Source organism: Epinephelus fuscoguttatus, linkage group LG1, assembly GCF_011397635.1.
Source record: "Epinephelus fuscoguttatus linkage group LG1, E.fuscoguttatus.final_Chr_v1".
Classification (NCBI taxonomy): domain Eukaryota; kingdom Metazoa; phylum Chordata; class Actinopteri; order Perciformes; family Serranidae; genus Epinephelus; species Epinephelus fuscoguttatus.
The window spans coordinates 50,521,376-50,540,117 of record NC_064752.1 but is presented as its reverse complement, the minus strand read 5'-3'; the positions used below and the strand labels follow the sequence as shown (position 1 = coordinate 50,540,117).

General features: G+C 40.8%; 1 protein-coding gene across 5 annotated transcripts in view; it reads left to right on the top strand.

Annotated features, from left to right (window-relative positions):
* Positions 1 to 18,742, top strand: part of LOC125883905 (IQ motif and SEC7 domain-containing protein 1-like) — a 600,950-nt gene that overhangs the window by 526,384 nt on the left and 55,824 nt on the right. For all 5 annotated transcript variants that reach the window (XM_049568571.1, XM_049568721.1, XM_049568891.1 and 2 more), the window contains 3 exons: positions 9,469 to 9,748; positions 14,486 to 15,744; positions 16,384 to 16,545. In XM_049568571.1, the coding sequence (XP_049424528.1) occupies positions 9,469 to 9,748; positions 14,486 to 15,744; positions 16,384 to 16,545 (1,701 nt within the window). The remainder of the gene's footprint in view (positions 1 to 9,468; positions 9,749 to 14,485; positions 15,745 to 16,383; positions 16,546 to 18,742) is intronic.

Sequence of the window (18,742 nt, the reverse complement as noted above, 5' to 3'; positions counted from 1 at the left end):
AGGTGTGTTTTGAGTTTGCTTTTGAAGGAATCGACTGTGTTGGCTTCACGGATTTGAATGGGAAGGCGGTTCCAGAGGAGAGGGGCTCGGTTTGACAAGGCTCTACCACGTGCTGATGATTTATTAATTTTGGGGATGGATAGGAGACCGACATTATGGGATTGTGGAGACATGATTGATAAACATGGAGTAAGTAGAGATGATAAGTAGGATGGTGCAAGTCCGTGCAATATTTTATAAGTTAAAAGCAGAATCTTGAAGTCTGATCTAGCGTGTACAGGCAGCCAGTGTAATGAAATGAGAACAGGGGTGATATGGTCAGATTTTCTGGTTCTGGTTAATATCCTGGCAGCAGTATTCTGAACAAGTTGTAGTTTCCTAATGGTTGAATTTGGTAAGCCAGAGAAATGTGTACTGCAATAATCTAATCGGGATGAGACAAAAGCGTGAACCAGTGTTTCTACATCAGTCGTGGAGAGAATGGGACGAATCTTGACAATATTATGTAAGTGAAAATATGCCGTTTTTGTTATATTATTAATATGGTCTTCAAAGGAGAGACTAGGATTGAATAAAATACCGTGATTTCTAACACAGGGGCTTTGTGAAAAGATAGAACCAGCTAAGTTTAAGGTGAGATTCAGGAATTTGTTTCTGATGTCCATTGGACCTAGGATTAACATTTCAGTTTTTTCAGTATTTAAGAGAAGGAAGTTTGACAGCATCCATTGTTTGATTTCTTGTGTGCACTGTTCTAGATGGATCAGTTGATGAGAGGTGTCAGGCTTGATGGATATGCAGAGTTGAGTATCATCTGCATAAGAGTGGGAACCTAATTTGTATTTATTGATTAATGAACCGAGGGGTAGCATGTAAATAGTAAAGAGAATGGGACAAAGCACAGACCCTTGTGGTACACCATAATTGACCTTTTTGCGTTCTGAAGAGCAGTTATTATGAAAAACAAAGTAAGATCTGTCTGTAAGGTAGGATTTGAACCAGGTGAGAGCAGAGTCGGTGAGTCCTATGTAGTTTTCTAGACGGTGAAGTAGAATATGGTGATCAGAGGCGAGTAGTAAATCACTGACCACTTTTGTCAGTGCGGTTTCCGTACTATGGAATTTTCTAAAACCAGATTGATGAGGGTCGTATAGATTATTGAAGGAGAGGTGATCAGTGAGTTGTTGGGCTACTGCTTTTTCTAGGATTTTTGAAAGAAAGGGGAGATTTGTAATTGGTCTGTAATTATTGATTACATCAGGGTCCAGGTTATGTTTCTTGAGTAGTGGCTTGATTACGCCTGTTTTGAAAGATGCAGGTACTGTTCCAGTGGTAAGAGAGCTATTAATTATATGTAGTATTAGTGGGCTAAGAATTGGGAAGAGGTCCTTAATGTACTTAGAGGGAATAGGATCCAGTAGGGCGGTAGTGGAAATGGAGGAGAAAACCAGTTTAGAAAGAGTTTCATCGGAAATTGTCTCGAAGTGGGTGAGTTTGCAAGGTGAAGACAGGTTGTATGAAACCGCTGCTAGTAGCAACGGTCATTACACACAGTTGCTATGTAGCCCAGCGTTGCTAGGGATGCTGCCCTGCAACACTGCAGTTGTCAAACAACTTCCGAGGGAAAAAACAAACAGAAGTGGCTGATTTTAACGGATGCCGCTGAAGAAAAAGAATACCTACGGACTTTCTCTGCCAAAAACAAAAGAAGACAGATTTGAATACACATGCTTAATGACATTTTACGCGAGTTTTATGCCTCGGTTCAGTCCACTAAGCCTGGGTGAGTACAAAACTTTCACCAAAAGTTGTCGAATCCAGTCGGTTTTAATGCACTTCGCAGAGGCAGACAACATTATTTATTTACGCGACGCGCAGCGGAGGGGTTTCATTCACCGGCTCATTATATATATATATATATATATATATTTATATATATATATATATTTGATATATAAAGACACAGAGTTGCTGGAGTTACTTTCACCAGCATCAGAAATATAGGAGAACTTCAGAGAACACAAGCAGCCAGTGCTGACCAATCAGGCACTATATCAGCTGTGGCTCTAATAAAAATAAGTCTTTGCATGATGATGTTATCTCTTCAGTGTGTGGGCAAATCATCTTTTTCTGTGCTCAAAATATCCCATCACAAGCTCAGAACTGGGACATCCTCCCAAAATGACTATATACTTTCTCCAAAACTTAAGTTCCATTTTTTAAGAAATTTAAAAACTCAAAAAAAAAAAAAACCCTGTCGCACAACGCCATCAATGATCCTCTGTTATGCAGTTAGTATTTAGCTTATAGATTTGGCTTTGCAGTTTTTCTGTGGGAGTCATTCCACTGACACTTACCAGCATCACAAGGTCATTCAAGCAAACCAACTCAGTCTACAGGACATTGACAAGGCTGGAATGTATCTCACTGCAGGTACTTCAAACTAATTTAAATTGATAAAATGGTAGTGTTTATGGTAACATTCTCATCCTAACTCGTCAAATACTGCTGCTTTGTTAGTTGACATACACTTCAAAATATGACCCTAGGTACCCTCTTGCATCAGTTTTGGACTTTCAGTGACAGCATGTCAATTTACATTTGTTACATGCATTGTTTTGATTCATTCATTCATCATCAGTAACAGCTTATCCTATTTAGGGTTGATGGGGGGGCTGTAGCCTATTCCAGTTAGGTGAGAGATAGGGTACATCCTGGACAGGTTGCCAGACCAGTGGTATAAGAAAGTTATGACGAAACCCAGTGCACACTATTATGACGGGCCCTTGTACATTCTATCGTGCTTGTATTGTCTCGACCACAAAAAGAAACTTGACATTGGACAACATCAGCATAAATATTACCCAGCAATCATCACTGCATATCTGACAACAGTATCAAAGAGAGTGAGAAATTTATCGTTTTATTGAATATATTTTATTTACATTTATAGATTTTATAGCTTATATAGAAAAAACATATAACTTTGTTTTAGAAAGCTGCTGACTATTAAAAAAAGAAAGAAAGAAAAAGGAAACCATGACACAGATGTGTTTGCTTTGATATGTATAGCAATGTTTACACAATTTATACACAAATTGTACACAATTTTTAATTCAGTAAAATTCTTCTTTTATTGTCCTCTTTGAACACAGGTACATTTCCAAGGTGGCAGTCTTAATCACTTGCAAGTGCCTGCTCTCTCTATGGGCCCCTCCACCCCAGGGGCCCCAGTGCAATCGCACTGCCTGCATTGTCTATATTTACACCCCCCGCACCAGACAACCATTCACTCTCATTCAGTCACCAATTAACCCAACTGCTTTGGACTGCAAACTCCACAGAGAAGGCCCCAGCTGGCAAGTGGATTCAGACCTAGAATTCTCTTGCTGAGAGGCGACAATGCTAACCGCTGTACTACCGTACCACCTTGGTTTTCAAAATACACTTTGTTTTCATAAGGGAATGTACGGTTTCTGCTCATTACATGCACAAAATAAACTTACAGTGTAGGTTCACTTCCTCAGGTTTAGGCAACAAAAGTCCATGGTTTGGCTTTTAAAAAGTGCCGTTGTTACGAATGCCCTGTGACATATGTCACTACCGTAGCATTCCACACTGACTACTACTGACTTATGGCTCCCGGATGAAAGTCTGGGATCCTTTCTCGCTGTTTATGCTATGGTAGTCACTAATAATGTCATAAACTGATGCAGCTGACGTGGTGTCTCTGTCCATTTATATCTGTCACCGATGTCCACTGACAAAGCGGCTGTATTTTACAAGTTGGGTTGTGGTCTCATGTGTCTGATGCATGGCATTCTGACACGAAAGGTGCCTCTGTGCATCAGTGTATAACTCCAAGATCACTGACAAAATGGTGGTATTTGACATATTGGGAGTATGAGTGGGCTGTTAATACATAAACATGTTGCTCACATGCTACAAGTTTTTTTTTATAGATTAGAAAAATAGCTATTACCCTTGTTCTTAAACCACACCTAAAATCCTGAGTGACTCTACATTCTGTGAAGCCCCTCTGACACCAATTTGAACAGTATTTGATAGAGGTCAACCATGCAGCATACAGTACGTCAGGTTCCATGGTCTGTGTCTTCACATATGAAATTTCAATTGAAGCCTTTGTAGTATATTTTTGGGGAATTTTGTGTAAAGTCCAGATAAAACAGAAATCCATTTTCTTCTAATATTATGATGACATTTTATTGCATCAATAGCGGGCAAACTTATTTTCTGTCCACTTTGTTCAGAGTGAGGTTCCCTCCATCTTGACATATTCTAAGAACTTTGCTCTCTCATTCCTCCTCCTCTGACCTTTTTACCAAGTTTGACTCTGCCTTAAAATGGGATTTTCAGCAGGAAGGATATTAGTTTTAATGAGGCTGGATGAATGCTTGGTACGGACTGTAGAGTCTCTAAATTAGTCAACAGGTCTGCCACAGTCATCTCTCTCTCTGTCCATAGTCTCAGGGAATTGGATCAGTAACACTTTGCCTTCAACTCATCCTCTGTGCCGCAGGAAGAAGAGCTGGTTCAAATTAAAAGTGCTTTTTATAATTTGCAAGGAATGATTGTTCTCAACCACTCTTCTATATTTTAGTGTAGCTGTTTTACTTGTCAGGAGTTTTTAATACACATTGCAGGGTTCTTTATTGTGTAACTAATAGTAGAACATCTTGTTCAGTAACTCCAATGCAACAAAACCAGCTAACATCAGATATTAAGTGCTATCATGCTCTCAGTCTGAGCCCCTAGAAGTGTCTGCTTACCCCTGCTTTGAGCTGAGTGCCACAATTCAAGCATGCTTAGCCTCTCTTCCATCTAATTAAATGGGCATTTCCAATAAGACATTTTCTGCTGGAGCAGATGTATCACAGCCCACCCTTCAGTCTAATTAAAGAACTCTTTCTGTCTGATTAAATTTGTTCCTTATGGAATTAAAAATGTGTTGAAGATACGCAGGGAGGAAAATGAAAATGCAGAGAGGGTTTTCATAATGAGCATTGAGTGCCCAGCTACAAGAAAGACAATATTTCCTCTAATGGGAGCTGTTATTCCATGACACGTGACCCTCAGCCTGCTTCACTGTCGCTTGGCTCAAAGGCAACAAGCCCTCCAGAGTTAATGACGACAGGCTGTTTATCATGGCCTTGCAACATAACTCATTATGATTATGATTGTTAAAAAAGGCTGTTACAGAAATAACATATTACTGTATATTGATCTAGCTGCACTGATGTGAACCGGCATGTTATTACAGTGTTACAGAATGGTGCATTGCAAGTAGTTGCCTGTTTCAACTCATCTCATCACGAATCTATAGTCTGGACTAGGCTTAATGCGAGATTTTTTTACCAGCTGGCCGCCACTGTGTCAAATGGATGAGTTGGCATTACATCACCTACCAGCAGGAGGGTTTATTAGTGGCACAATGCATTCTGGTCGTTGAAGGTTTTCTACCTCTTGAGCAAAAGAAAATGCCACAGTCCTCTGTCTCTGTTTTCTCTGTAATGCCAATTTTAAAAGTATTTCAAGAAAAAGCCAACTGCTACTGTTTCTAGGAAATGGGAGAGCAAGTCTCTCAAACAAAACCTCTAAAGTTCACAAGTTAAAACAAGTTAAAACTGGTTCTATGGCCCCATCCTTAACACAGAGACTGGAACATGGTAGTGCTCTTCTTCTCTTTTAACTCTTGTAAAGAACACGGATAAGCATATCTCCCAAACTGCTGAACTATTCCATGATGTTTTGCAGTAACTTCATGCAACTAATCAGTGAAGCAAGTCCTGTCTGCTTTACTCACAATCACAACTGTTATATTAAGAATTCTCACATGCTACCTACCACAAGTCTTTATGTTACTAAACACCCAAATAACTAAAACAATCCAGTGTTAATGTACAATAGACTACATATAGTTTATAATCTGTGATATAATTGTATTTAGTCTGTGATGGTCACTACTAAACGTCACTTTTATCCACAACATGTATAAACTGTTAACAGAATGAACCTTGAAATCAGACAAATAAAATCAAAATGTCAAAATTTTGTATAAAACCAAATTTTGTGTCAATATCTAAACAAATCAGCTGTTAGTTCGGGTGAGAGCCAGGCATTTCTGATCATGCCCTGGGTCTTGCAGCTGGAGGCAACACATTCTCACTCTTAACATGTCACATATCGACTGTTGGTCATGGACTTTCCGCATCAAGAAATGACATGCAAGGTACCCTGGGTGTGTTGGTTGCTGACTTTCTGGGAAGCCGTGTCAACTTCAGCCTGTTACATGCATTGTCTGTTTTCAAAATACATTCTTTGTCCCAAAACTTTCTGGGAGTGTATTATTGAACTAGTCGAATGTTGTTTTAAGTGAACAACATAGCAAACTGTAACAATTAACTTAAGTCATAATCCCTTAACTCATCTGAGGAATTGCATGCATAGCACCCTCAGGAGTTTGGGATGTGAAGTGTAATTTGTAGCAGTAATCTGAGCAGTTTGTGACACGATTCACAGATATCATTATCACTTTGATTGTGCGTTCTAAATGTGTATTTTCTTTGGTTTAGGACATATTCAGATGCCTTCCTTGTTCTCACATGAGCAGCTCCTCTTTGCTGCCTGAGCTGCCTTCCAAGATATTTAATTGAAATGTCTCTGTATAATATGTTTTTTAATCTTTATATATCGGCATTCAGTTCTGCCGCTGTCCAAAAAAAGCTTAACATTTCAAAACCACAGTTTCTGTCTCTGGAGAGGAAGAGCTTGTTATTTCATGCATTCAAAAAGCAGATCTTTCTGATCAGGTAACTGTTTTTTCTTCTAGTAAATATGGCTTTGATTCCTCAAAGTGTTAGGGTAGTTATTGAGCTTGGTCCAAGAACTAAACCAAAGTACACTTTCATCCTCCATGAAGTTAACAGACCTGTGGTTGACATTTAGCTACTGCAGTTTGGTGTGGCACAGCTGGTCATTGCTCAACACCACTGGGGTTTATCCAATTAGCTGTCCAGGCTGATGTTTGTGCTAATGTGAGCAGACAAAGATCTTTATTGATCTTAATATTAAAGAGTTGCTTCACATGCTTTAATCATTCTTGACATTGTCTTGCTGTTTTTACTGAAAGACTGAGCTGTTTATAATGTTGTTGTGACTTCAGTGTTTGCTGTGTCTTATGGTAGTTCTTTGGTATTCATCATTTATTCATACACACTTAAAGGACAACTTCGGTATTTTTCAACCTGGGCCCTATTTCCCCATGTGTATGTGTGCGTATGATTCATAGGTACAACTCGTTCTAAAATTGGTTCAGTATTGAGGGAGGCGGATGCAGCTGGCAGCCGCGAAACGAGCTAAAATGGTAATGGGGGCAAATGCATCCCATATCCCATTGCGCATTAAAAGTGCTTTTTTTGGCCACTGACCAGTTCAGATCGCCATTGCTATCTCTGTAAATAGCAGAGATGGGACCAAGTCACACATGTGCAAGTCTCAAGTAAGTCTCAAGTCTTAACCTTCAAGTCTCAAGTAAGTCCCAAGTCATTTTTTCTTGGGCAAGTCAAGTCAAGTCAAGTCACAGGTTATGTCAAGTCAAGTCCTGTAATAGGTCAAGTCAAGTCCAAGCCAAGTCACCTTATTATTGTAATTTAACCTGCAAAATCTGATCTTAATAAAGTGAAAAGACAAGATATAAGTAACTGTCAGTAAACACTGACTTCATCGCTGCAATGTTTACTTTGCAGGGACGCCCCCCAGGCATGCACGCACGCGCGCACACACACACACACACACACACACACACACACACACACTAACCATGGCAGCGGCCAAAATCACCCATTTAGCTCATTTAACCCTGTGTTGCTCGTTCATAAAACGTACAGCCGGTCTTGTGATGAACCGGTCATATCAAGCTAACGTTAGCTAACTACTGACTAACCAGAAAATATTAGCTAATTGACAAGCACTTACTGGGCAGAATGGCTCTTCAAATGACGAACAAAGTTTGAAGTTGTCGCCTGGCTGTCCGAGATGTTTATGCCGCATGTCTTGCACTGTGCTGTTTGTCTTTTGCCGTAATAATGGTAATTCGGAAAGCCGAAGACGATGACTCTCGGTACCCCTCCCGCTGTTGATGCCTATCTGATATAAGAGGGCCTGTTTCTCAAATAAACACGTAAGGTACGTAGAGAGGGCATGACTGATTGACAGGGTAGTGATCCAATCATGACAACGCCATTCTCAGCCTGCGCTCCTACCGGGTAATCGTCATTATTTTTAAATTCAATTATTAATTTTATATTCTAACCGAAAACATGATGTGAATAACACTCAAGTCATTCAAGTCATCGTGTCTCAAGTCAAGTCAAGTCTAGAGTCTTTAACTTCCAAGTCTGAGTCAAGTCTCAAGTCTTTTATTTTTTTGTCAAGTCAAGTCACAAGTCATCAAAACAGCGACTTGAGTCGACTCAAGTCCAAGTCACAATGACTCGAGTCCCCATCTCTGATAAATAGCATACTAAGCGTTTCGAACATTGTTTATATAACATTACCTCCACTGTGTCTGTAGCTCTCTCTACTCGTGGGACAGCCGTTTTCTTGAGGAAGAGGTGTTGCGGGATTTGATGTCTTCTCTTCTTCAGCTGGCAGTAGTCATCTTGGGAGAAGTGAGCAGGGTCTGGACAGGAGTGTTAGCATCCATTTGTAGCACAACTAGCCACAGCTTCAGCATCTCACCGTCCGACAAAGGCAGCCTGTGAAAGCTGTAGTGTTGCGCGACATCCTGTTCTTGCAATTCGAATAAGCACAAACACGAACCATTGTTTTCAATCGATGCAGTAAAACTCTCAGCTGTACTCTGGGACAACCAGCGCCCAGCATGGCTCCTGTGTTTTCTTCCAGCAACAAGCAAAGCTCTCGCGAGATGACGTCACAGCCGGGAGGAGGTGAAGGGTCAGGGAAACGCTTAGTATGCTATCTACAGAGATAGCACTGGCGATCTGAACCGGTCAGTGGTGAAAAAATTAATGCGCAAACTTATATGGGACGCATTTGCCCCCGTTACTGTTCTAGCTCGTTTCGCGGCTGCCGGCTGCATCCACCTCCATCAATACTGAACCAATTTTGGAACGAGTTGTACTATGAATCATATGCACACATACACATGGGGAAATAGGGCCCAGGTTGAAAAATACCTAAGTTATCCTTTAATCTCATTAAGATACAGTGGTACAGTTTTCTGCATTGTAAAGGGAATGTCTAAAGATGACAGGCAGCAGTCAGACTGCTGGCAATAAACTCTCTTATTCATATTTATACCCTGCCAGCAGTATCAAAATTCACCTCTTCTATCTGTCATGTGCTTCTTTCTGAAAATAAAAAGCAGTGCAGGCCCTCAAAAAAATGACTCAGCAAACTAACCCAGTGCTTCTCTGCATACTACAGTGTGGAAGGTGATGCTCCAGGTAGCCAGGTGGGTGCCTCTGTGGACTCCAGCAGCAGCTACGGTTGCATCCCACTGACCCACAGCAGGAGGCTTGGCCCCGATCACCTGGACAGCCAGCTCTGCGGACAAATCTTGCTGCCCAGTCATCTGCGGCCCCGCCGACCCAAGCTTCAGCATTCCCAGTCCATCCTGCGCAAGCAGGCAGAGGAGGAGGCCATCAAGCGCTCCCGCTCATTGTCAGAGAGCTATGAGCTCTCGTCAGACCTTCAGGACAAGCAGGTTAGGGGGGGTACACAAAGACAGCTTCCATCCATAAATACCAAATACGGGGCTGGCTGGTATATTTGAAATTATCACAATATTAATAACAACATGAGATATGTATCATAATATAGACAATGTATGTTAAGTCACATTTAAAGTAATGAAAATAAATTTATTTTTCTATCAGACAGAACCCAAAATCAAAATTTTACTTTCAATTCAGAATAATTTTGGTTTGGATTTCTACGCATCCACACCAGCAAGCTGTGGCTGGAGGCATTATGTTTTCAGGTTGTCTGTCTTTCCATCCATCCCACTCTCATGACCGCAAATATCTTGAGAACTGGAACTGAGGGAATTTCTTTAAAATTGGCACAAATGTCCATTTGGACTCAATGATGAACTGACTTTAGTAGTCATAGGTCAGAGGCAAGGCCACTGTGACCTCGTGTAAGTCTCTTTCTCTTGAACACAATATCTCAAGAGGACCTTAAGGGGAATTTCCACAAATTTAGCAAAAATGTCCGCTTGGTTTCAATGATTAACTGATTCGATTTTTATAGGCATTGGTCAAGGTCAGTGTGATGTTGTCTGTCTTGTCTGTATGACTCTTGTGAATCTGATATCTCAAGAACACCATTACATTTTTTTGTTTGTTTTTAAATTTAGCACAAATGTCCGCTTTGAGTCAAGGATGAAGTTATTAGACTTTGGTAGTCATAGGTCAAGGTTACTGTGATCTTAGTCTCATTCTGGTAAACAAGATATCTCAAGAAGGTCTTGAAGGTATTTCCTCAAATTTGGCACAAAAAACACTTCTAGTCAAGAGTGAACTGATTTGAATTTTGTGGTTGAAGGTCAAAGGTCACTGTGACCTCACACACTGTGTTTTTGTCCATAACTCATGTACTGATTATCACAGAATTTCAAGTAAATGTCTTAAAGACATTTATAACATATTACTTTATTTTATATCCAAAAGGTCAAAGGCCAACTTCACTGTGACATCATAATGTTCTGCATAAAACACTTTTCTGGTCATTATTCAACATCATATCTCATGAACAGAAGGGGAGACTCTTACTTAGATACTGAATTATTCAGGTTTCCAGAATATCAGGCACATTAACGATCCAATAAATACCCAAAAAAACACTATTCAGTGCAACTATCTGTAATCAGCACATAAATGCATCTCTATATCCCGTCACATCTGATGTCAGATCAAAGGGGACTGGCACCGTTTGGCACGTTTGGCACGTTTGGCACGCGTAATGGAAACCCAACCTGATTTGATTAACACAGCTGCAAACTAATGAGTTAACATCCCTCTCAGCCAACCACAGACAGCCACAGCATCAGATAGGGAATATATATTCAGCATCTGTCATCTTAGAAAAGTCAAAGGAAAAGAAACAGAGTGAGACTGCGAAAGAGAAAGAGGGAGCGCGCGCGCGCGAGAGAGAAACACAACATTGATTTACAATTGTGGTGACCTCCTCCCAGGCTACCTTTGCATCATCAGCCTGTGGAGGTCTGCTTGCAGTTCCGTATATTCAGACACTGCGAGCTTGGACCTCCCGGACCAAAACATCAGTTTCCTCCTGGGAGAAGTTTGGCCATCTGGTGCTGCTGATCTCTTCTGCCATGGCGAATTGAGTAAACTCTCAATACGCCTTCGCGCGGCGCATTTAAGGGCAAGGAGAGGGACTCATTTGATTGGTGTGATGTGTGTAAAACCCACTCCACGCCTCCACTCCTCCCTCTTTCTGACTTGCACAGGTAGGAGGGACGGAGGTGGGAAAGAGGAGTAGCTGCGCCAGCGTGCACGGTGTGCCAAACTTGCAAAATCCGCCTGGCCACACCCAGGTGCAGGTGCGCTGTGCCCCCACCTCGCCCGGTCTGCAAAACTAGAGCCCTACAGGTTAACAATGAGACTAATTACTACGTATAAGCTTGTAGTAAAAAACCCATAAAACTCTGCAGTTTCTTTCAACACTGCGAAGCATTTTAGAGTCTTTTAGCTCACTCTTTTGGTTTTCCAGCCCAAAATTGTACTGTTTTGGTTCAGTCTCAACACTCTCTTCAACCTTTATTAGCAAAGACAGCTGTTTTTAGCTGCTAACCCAAACAGCAGACAAAGTTAATAACTAGCTGATTAAATTACAAACAACATTCCAAAACTCCAAAAGTTTTCCAAAACTTTCAATGATTTTTACCAGTTCCAAGAGATTGTGTAATTACATGATTTTTCCAGGTTTTCCATGACTGTGGTAACCCTATGGTATTTCAAGGTATTATGAGGCTGAAGTTCCTTGTGGTGGTCAAATAAAAGTCATATAATAATAGTCTGATTTGGCCTTGTGGCTGCCTGTGTGGGAAGGACACTGGCCCTCTTGTTAAGCAATGAAAGTTGTAGCCTTGTGCAGCGAGACTCACTGTCATGGTCCATGTCCCTTGTGGCAAGTTTGAGTCCACTGGCCTCCCGACCCTCACATGGTAAAGGGAAACATGATTAGTGTCATTCTACTCCACTAGTCCATACTGTGGGTGGAAAACTGGGTCAGTGTGTAAAAGGCACAGGGCTGAGAGAAGAGCTAATGGAAAACAGCCCTGGACACTGCTCAATTATTCATTAAAATAAACACAAGAGCACAAACTTCTTGTGTTTGTTTGAATGAACAGGAATATCACTTTAGTTTAATGATGTCTTTCTCAGTGATTTTAGTTTAATGTTCATTATAGAATGTACACCTGACTGAGTCCTTACAAGTATGGTAATTTTCATCCATCTTTTAAGAGATATTTAAACACTGCAAACACATCATATTTTAGTGCATCTTTTTTTAATAAGTCATAACCAGCTCAAATTTCTCATCATTATTTGGGCCATTACCATTTATCGGTCAAACTGCAATTCTATCACAACTCAACATAATCCATCTTCCCCAGGGGTCTATTCGAGTCTAATAAACCCTAAATTCAAACCATTTTTAAATGTCATTACCACTCTTCTTGAGTGTTGAAGGTATGGCAAAAGCAGATAAGACAGTCTGATACATGTTTCCAAGGCAATATTTCTTTTGTAGCCAGTTTAAAACAGCGTTTGTTCCAGAGTATATATTCCAGATGGAGAGTTATTTTAAGTGATACACCAAACAAAGTGTGTATTTTGTGTCACAGACACTTATCCTCTATAGGCTTGAGAAAATAATCTTAAATCAAGGTCCATTAACCAGTCTTAATTTGTTGACGAAAACTAAAAAAAAAACTTTTTTCCAAGACGATGACAAGTTTAAATAGATCTTGATAATAAAACTAAGATGAAATCTGTGTTTCGTCTTCATTGATAAGACGTGACAAAAATGTTAGAGGTAGACTATCAGACACTGAAAGCCGAGAGCAACCGTGTTTGTAATCATCTTCAAATGCTGCATGAGCGACAGGCTGGTAAACTCTAGTAAGCAGTCTGTGCCAGGATGTTTTGCTGAATGGCAGCAGAGCAAGCATCACTGGTCTCAGTCCAGACTGGAGAAGGTTTATGGTTTGATGCTGTTTGACAGGCAGATAGGAGGCTCAGTTATCTGTGAGTGTGGCTGTGCTGTAAGTAAACAGTCTGAATTCAGATCAGTTTTGTATGACAGAGATGAAAGTTTAGTTTTAATCACCAACTCTGTGAGAGAACATGAATTTAAACCTCCAGACTGACATGTAGCAGATTAAGAAAGAGTTCAGGCTTTAATTAAGTTATTTTTCTGCTTCTTAACAGTGAGGCCGATAAGTCAGAATGTACACTGAACCTGGACACAAATCCTAGTTGTCTCAGATTAGTTGTTTGTGGTGTCAAAGTTTTTGAGAAAATAAATAGAGAGATGTTGAGCTTTACAAATCATGATCAGTATGTGTGTGCTCATAAATCACCCTTTAAACCTGTCAAACAATGCTGGAGAAATGACAGTTTTTAAGTGTGTAGAAATTATTTGTAGTTGTAGAAAAAACTGTCTAAATTAAATTTTTATACAACCTGTCACCTTGATTCTAATTTCTGATACATTAGCTGAGATTTTTTATTAGAATTAGCCTAACTGGATTAGTTTAACAATTAAAAACATTGAAAACATAATAACTGAAAGTTGACTAAAATGTCATGATTTTTCATCAACTCAAACGTTTTGAATTTTCATAAACTAAAACTAGACCACAACCATGAAGGATTAAAAAAATGACTAAATGTGACTAAAACTAACAAGCATTTTCATCTTAAGACTAAAAGTAAATCTTAAATAGCTGTCAAAATTATCACTGCCGTTAACTAACTGTTCTCTTTATCTGTCATCATCACATGAGTATCATGTGATCAAAGTTCCATACTAAGGTAATATGATAAACTAGCCAAGCCATCTCCATGACAACTTAACAAACTCTATGTGCTAACGAAGAATGTCAGATGTGGTTGATAGTTCTGGAGAATCTAAGTGGACCTTGGGTTTCCAACATGGAAATGGACTCTGGAATGAACATCCTCTTTTGTTTGAAACTAAAAAGATTCTGGGTGAAGTATGCAGCAACTTTCAGGATACTACGTATTCATCATCCCTGTTTTCACTTGGGATCACTATCACCAGTTGTCCCATTACAGAGAACATTTTCAAGGTTTGATTTCCATAAGGATGCATTTAAGGGAAAATCTAGACTGCTCCCACTTGTTTCTTAGCTGTATTTATGACATAAACTTTCCCGCTCTACCCGCAGGTGGAGATGCTAGAGCGTAAATATGGTGGGCGTTTCATAACTCGGCATGCAGCCCGCACCATCCAAACAGCCTTCCGCCAGTACCAGATGAACAAAAACTTTGAGCGTCTTAGAAGTTCTATGTCTGAGAACCGTATGTCCAGACGGATTGTCCTATCCAATATGAGAATGCAGTTTTCCTTCGAAGGACCTGAAAAAGTCCACAGCTCCTACTTCGAAGGAAAGCAGGTCTCCCTAACAGATGATGGCACTAAAATTGGTGCACTGGTAAAGTCAGAGCATGGTGGGGAGATGGGGGTACAGGCCAAGACCCCCACGACACAGAGCGACTTCACAGATGCTATCACAGAACTAGAAGATGCGTTCTCCAGGCAGGTCAAATCTCTAGCTGAGTCCATAGATGATGCTCTAAACTGTCGTAGTCTACATGGTGATGACAACCAGTTGGAGCCGGGTAGAGGCCACCAGGATATGGACAGAGAGGTCGGCTGTCAGGTGAAACCCTCCCACAGCACTTCAGAACACCGCAAACTGGATGAGATGACGGCATCTTACAGCGATGTTACCCTGTACATTGATGAAGAGGAACTGTCACCGCCGCTGCCCCTGTCTCAATCTGTGGACCGGCCCTCCAGCACAGAATCGGACTTCCGTCAGCATTCCCTCAATTCCTCCCAGGACTACTGGTCATTGGCTCATAAGGATGAGAAAGGGGACACAGACACCAGCTGCCGCAGTACACCATCTCTGGAGTGCCAAGAGCAGCGCTTGCGGGTAGATCACCTACCCTTACTGACCATTGAGCCTCCAAGCGACAGCTCGGTGGAGTTGAGTGATCGTTCTGACCGCAGCTCTTTGAAGAGACAGAACGCCTATGAGCGGAGCCTCAGCAACCAGCAGAGTAGCCCCAAACACATGAGCCACAGCCTGCCACCTCGAGGGCCTTCCGGAGAGGATGCCACTCGCCATCGGCCACGACAATTGGAGGCCCACCTGGCCATCAATGGCACCGCAAACCGGCAGAGCAAGTCAGAGTCAGATTTTTCTGATGGTGACAACGACAGCATCAACAGCACATCCAACTCCAACGACACCATCAACTGCAGCTCTGAGTCCTCATCCAGGGACAGCCTGAGGGAGCAGACACTTAGCAAGCAGACGTACCACAAAGAGACTCGCAACAGCTGGGACTCACCTGCCTTCAGTAATGACATCATCCGCAAGAGGCACTACCGCATTGGCCTAAACCTCTTCAACAAGTATGTACACTGTACTACATGAGATCCATTAACAAACTGCTAACACAGAGCCAGACATAATCTGATAGACTGTTTGTACATGCCTGTACCTTTTAGTCTCAGAATTACACAGTCACACATTACATAGCCAATGAGGGACAGATGAGCTCATGCAAATAGCTGCAGTCCACTAGTAATGTTTTGGGGAATGTTTTTTGTTACAGAGCCCAACACGAAACTGTTATGCACAGTAAATGTGGATGGAAAAACAACTATCTATCAGTTCTACTTGAGGTGTAAACAAGCTTGGGACTCATTTTGCTCCACTTCACACAGAGTGTCTCATCTGAGCCTCTGTGATTCCATTTAATCATAAATGATCGTGGATTTGGCTTCTTCCAGAGATGGCCCTTAAATTCCTTTTAATCATTTGTGATCGCCACTGCAGAGAAAAGTAGCTCCTTCCTCCCCATTCTCGGCCCTCACCCTGTCCCACCACCTCCCTCCCTGCCTCCCTAAATCCTGTCCCTCATCTGACACACATTTGGCCAGTGGCAGAAGTGCAGTGGGATAATCACAGATTTGGATTGTGTCCTCACTCATTCCCGTTTTGTCTCTCTCTGCCTGTCTGTCTGTCTCTACCCTATCCTATGTCTAAAGGAAACCAGAAAAAGGCATCCAGTATCTGATAGAGCGAAACTTTGTTCCAGACACTCCAGTGGGTGTGGCTCACTTCCTGCTCCAGAGGAAAGGTTTGAGTAGGCAGATGATTGGCGAGTTCCTGGGTAACAGACAGAAACAATTCAACCGAGATGTCCTCGAGTGAGTTACTCAGCGAGTTATGTCTTTGCACCCTTTGATATGTGGAGATGGATCATTTTGTCTCAACCCTAAAGTTCTCTAAAACAGTTTTATCTTCCTCCCAGGAACATTAACATACATCATCACTTAGTTGCAAATAAGGCTGCCAATTCGCAATCCACACTCTTTCCTAGATGGAGTTTGGAGTTTTTGTGTACTACATAATGACTCAAGTTACATACAGGAAATAAACAGAGATAGAATCCACTCAGGACGTTGCTGTGATGCTCAGATAAATATACAGACTCCCTTTACTGTACATTCTTCACTCCTTTTAATGAGAAAGGGAAGTCATAAAGATTTTGTTTTTTTCAGCAGTGATTTTCAAATTCACTTTCTACTTTATGCTCTAGATTGGACAGACTTAACTGAAACACATTTGAAGTGCACCAGCTTTATCAGAGCCCATTGAGATTTAGTTCAGGATAAGGCCAAGAAAGGTCTGTCAGTGTCAGTTTGACAGGCATATCTCAAGTGCTCCTTGAGGAAATGTCTATAAATCCTGACATGCAAGTGTCAAGGTATCAGGGCTCTGGAGAACTAAGCCACAATCCTCACTTCACCATAGAAGAAGAAGTTCTCAGGTTCTTTATTTAAGTAAAAGTGTCCATATCACAAAAGAAAATGATCCATTGTAGGTAAAAGTCCTGCATTATAGCTGCACTAATCAGTATTTTGAAATGAACTGTGGGGCAAATGAGGATGTGTACTTTGAAAGGGTCACTTGTGGTGACAAACTGACAAAATATATCACCCAGCTCTGCAATTATCCTCTGCTCTATGACGCTTTTTAGTATTTTAAGGTCATTGTTCTTGGTTGTAATCACTGTTGTTGTTTTAGTTCACTCTTACTGCTCTCATGAAAATCAATTTCAGCAGCAGGTAGCTGTTTCTGGCTAAAAATCTCTGATACAATGTACAATTCTTGTCCAAAACCAAACTCCAGACAGACAAAGATGAAATGAATGGAGCATTTAGCAACTAAACAGCCTGATATTTTTCTCATGGATACCAAATCAGAGCAACAGGGAGAGTAAATATTTCACTTACATATATCCTGATGCCAGAGACTCCAACTAAATGCTAATATTGATTTTTGTCTACTTGTTGGGTAAATGGCCAACTATTTACTAACTCTTTCACTATAATACTGAGATAACATGTCAAATGTGTATGTGATGTTGAGCTTGTTGTAAAAATGTATAATGCTGCTATAAGTAAAGTAAATGTGTTAGCAGTACGGACGGACTGAGACAGACGGACAGACGGACAGAGAGAGACAGAGAGTGAGTGTGTGTGTGTGTGTGTGTGTGTGTGTGTGTGTGTGAGAGAGAGAGAAACAAAGGCTGTCTGGCCTACAAAACAAAATGGCTGACAACAGAGAACTACAAGATGGCTCAATCAAAGATGGCTTCAGACCAGAGAGGACTGAGGCTGCAGAGCTTCAAAACATTCTGGTCAGCCCTAAAAATTACACATAGGTCGGGGTAAGATGGGACAAACAAATACAGGACTTTTACCCAGGAGACCGCCGTTTATGTCACATATGAAACCAAAAGTCGGCGTTGACTTATTTTATCTTTATATACTTGTGTGCTTTACTTTCTTTACACACTTACATAGATACACATTAGGACTTCTGTCCTGTACATAACAAAAATACTATGATCTTTTTCTAAAGTAGTTTTGGTGTCTAAACTGCCGAAATGAAGCTGCTACCATCTCACAACATTAACCATGTGTTTCTAATTGCAACTGCAACGTAACTTCATCACATTACATGTCTCCACCACATAACGTGGTGTTAAAAGGTTGTGGTCATTTCTGTAAGATTAGGTTCGGTAAAATGTGCTCAAATGTCAAAAGTTAAAGAAGGGACATTTTTACATTTAGGATTTTTTTTATTTTCCAAAAAAGAATGGAAATAAAGAAAAAACAGTTACAGGCTGAGGACATTCACAAAGAATTCTGTATTTGAGCTGAAACAAGGCTGTTTTTGGTAAAAGTATAGATTTTGGAGATTTTTACCTAACAGCAGCAGCCATCTTTCATATTGAATGTGAAAATTAACAAGGAACTGTAGCAGTCTATAGCTGCAGCTGATGGTTGTAAAGGCAGTTATACATTACTGAATTCCATACACTTTTCTTAAACAATC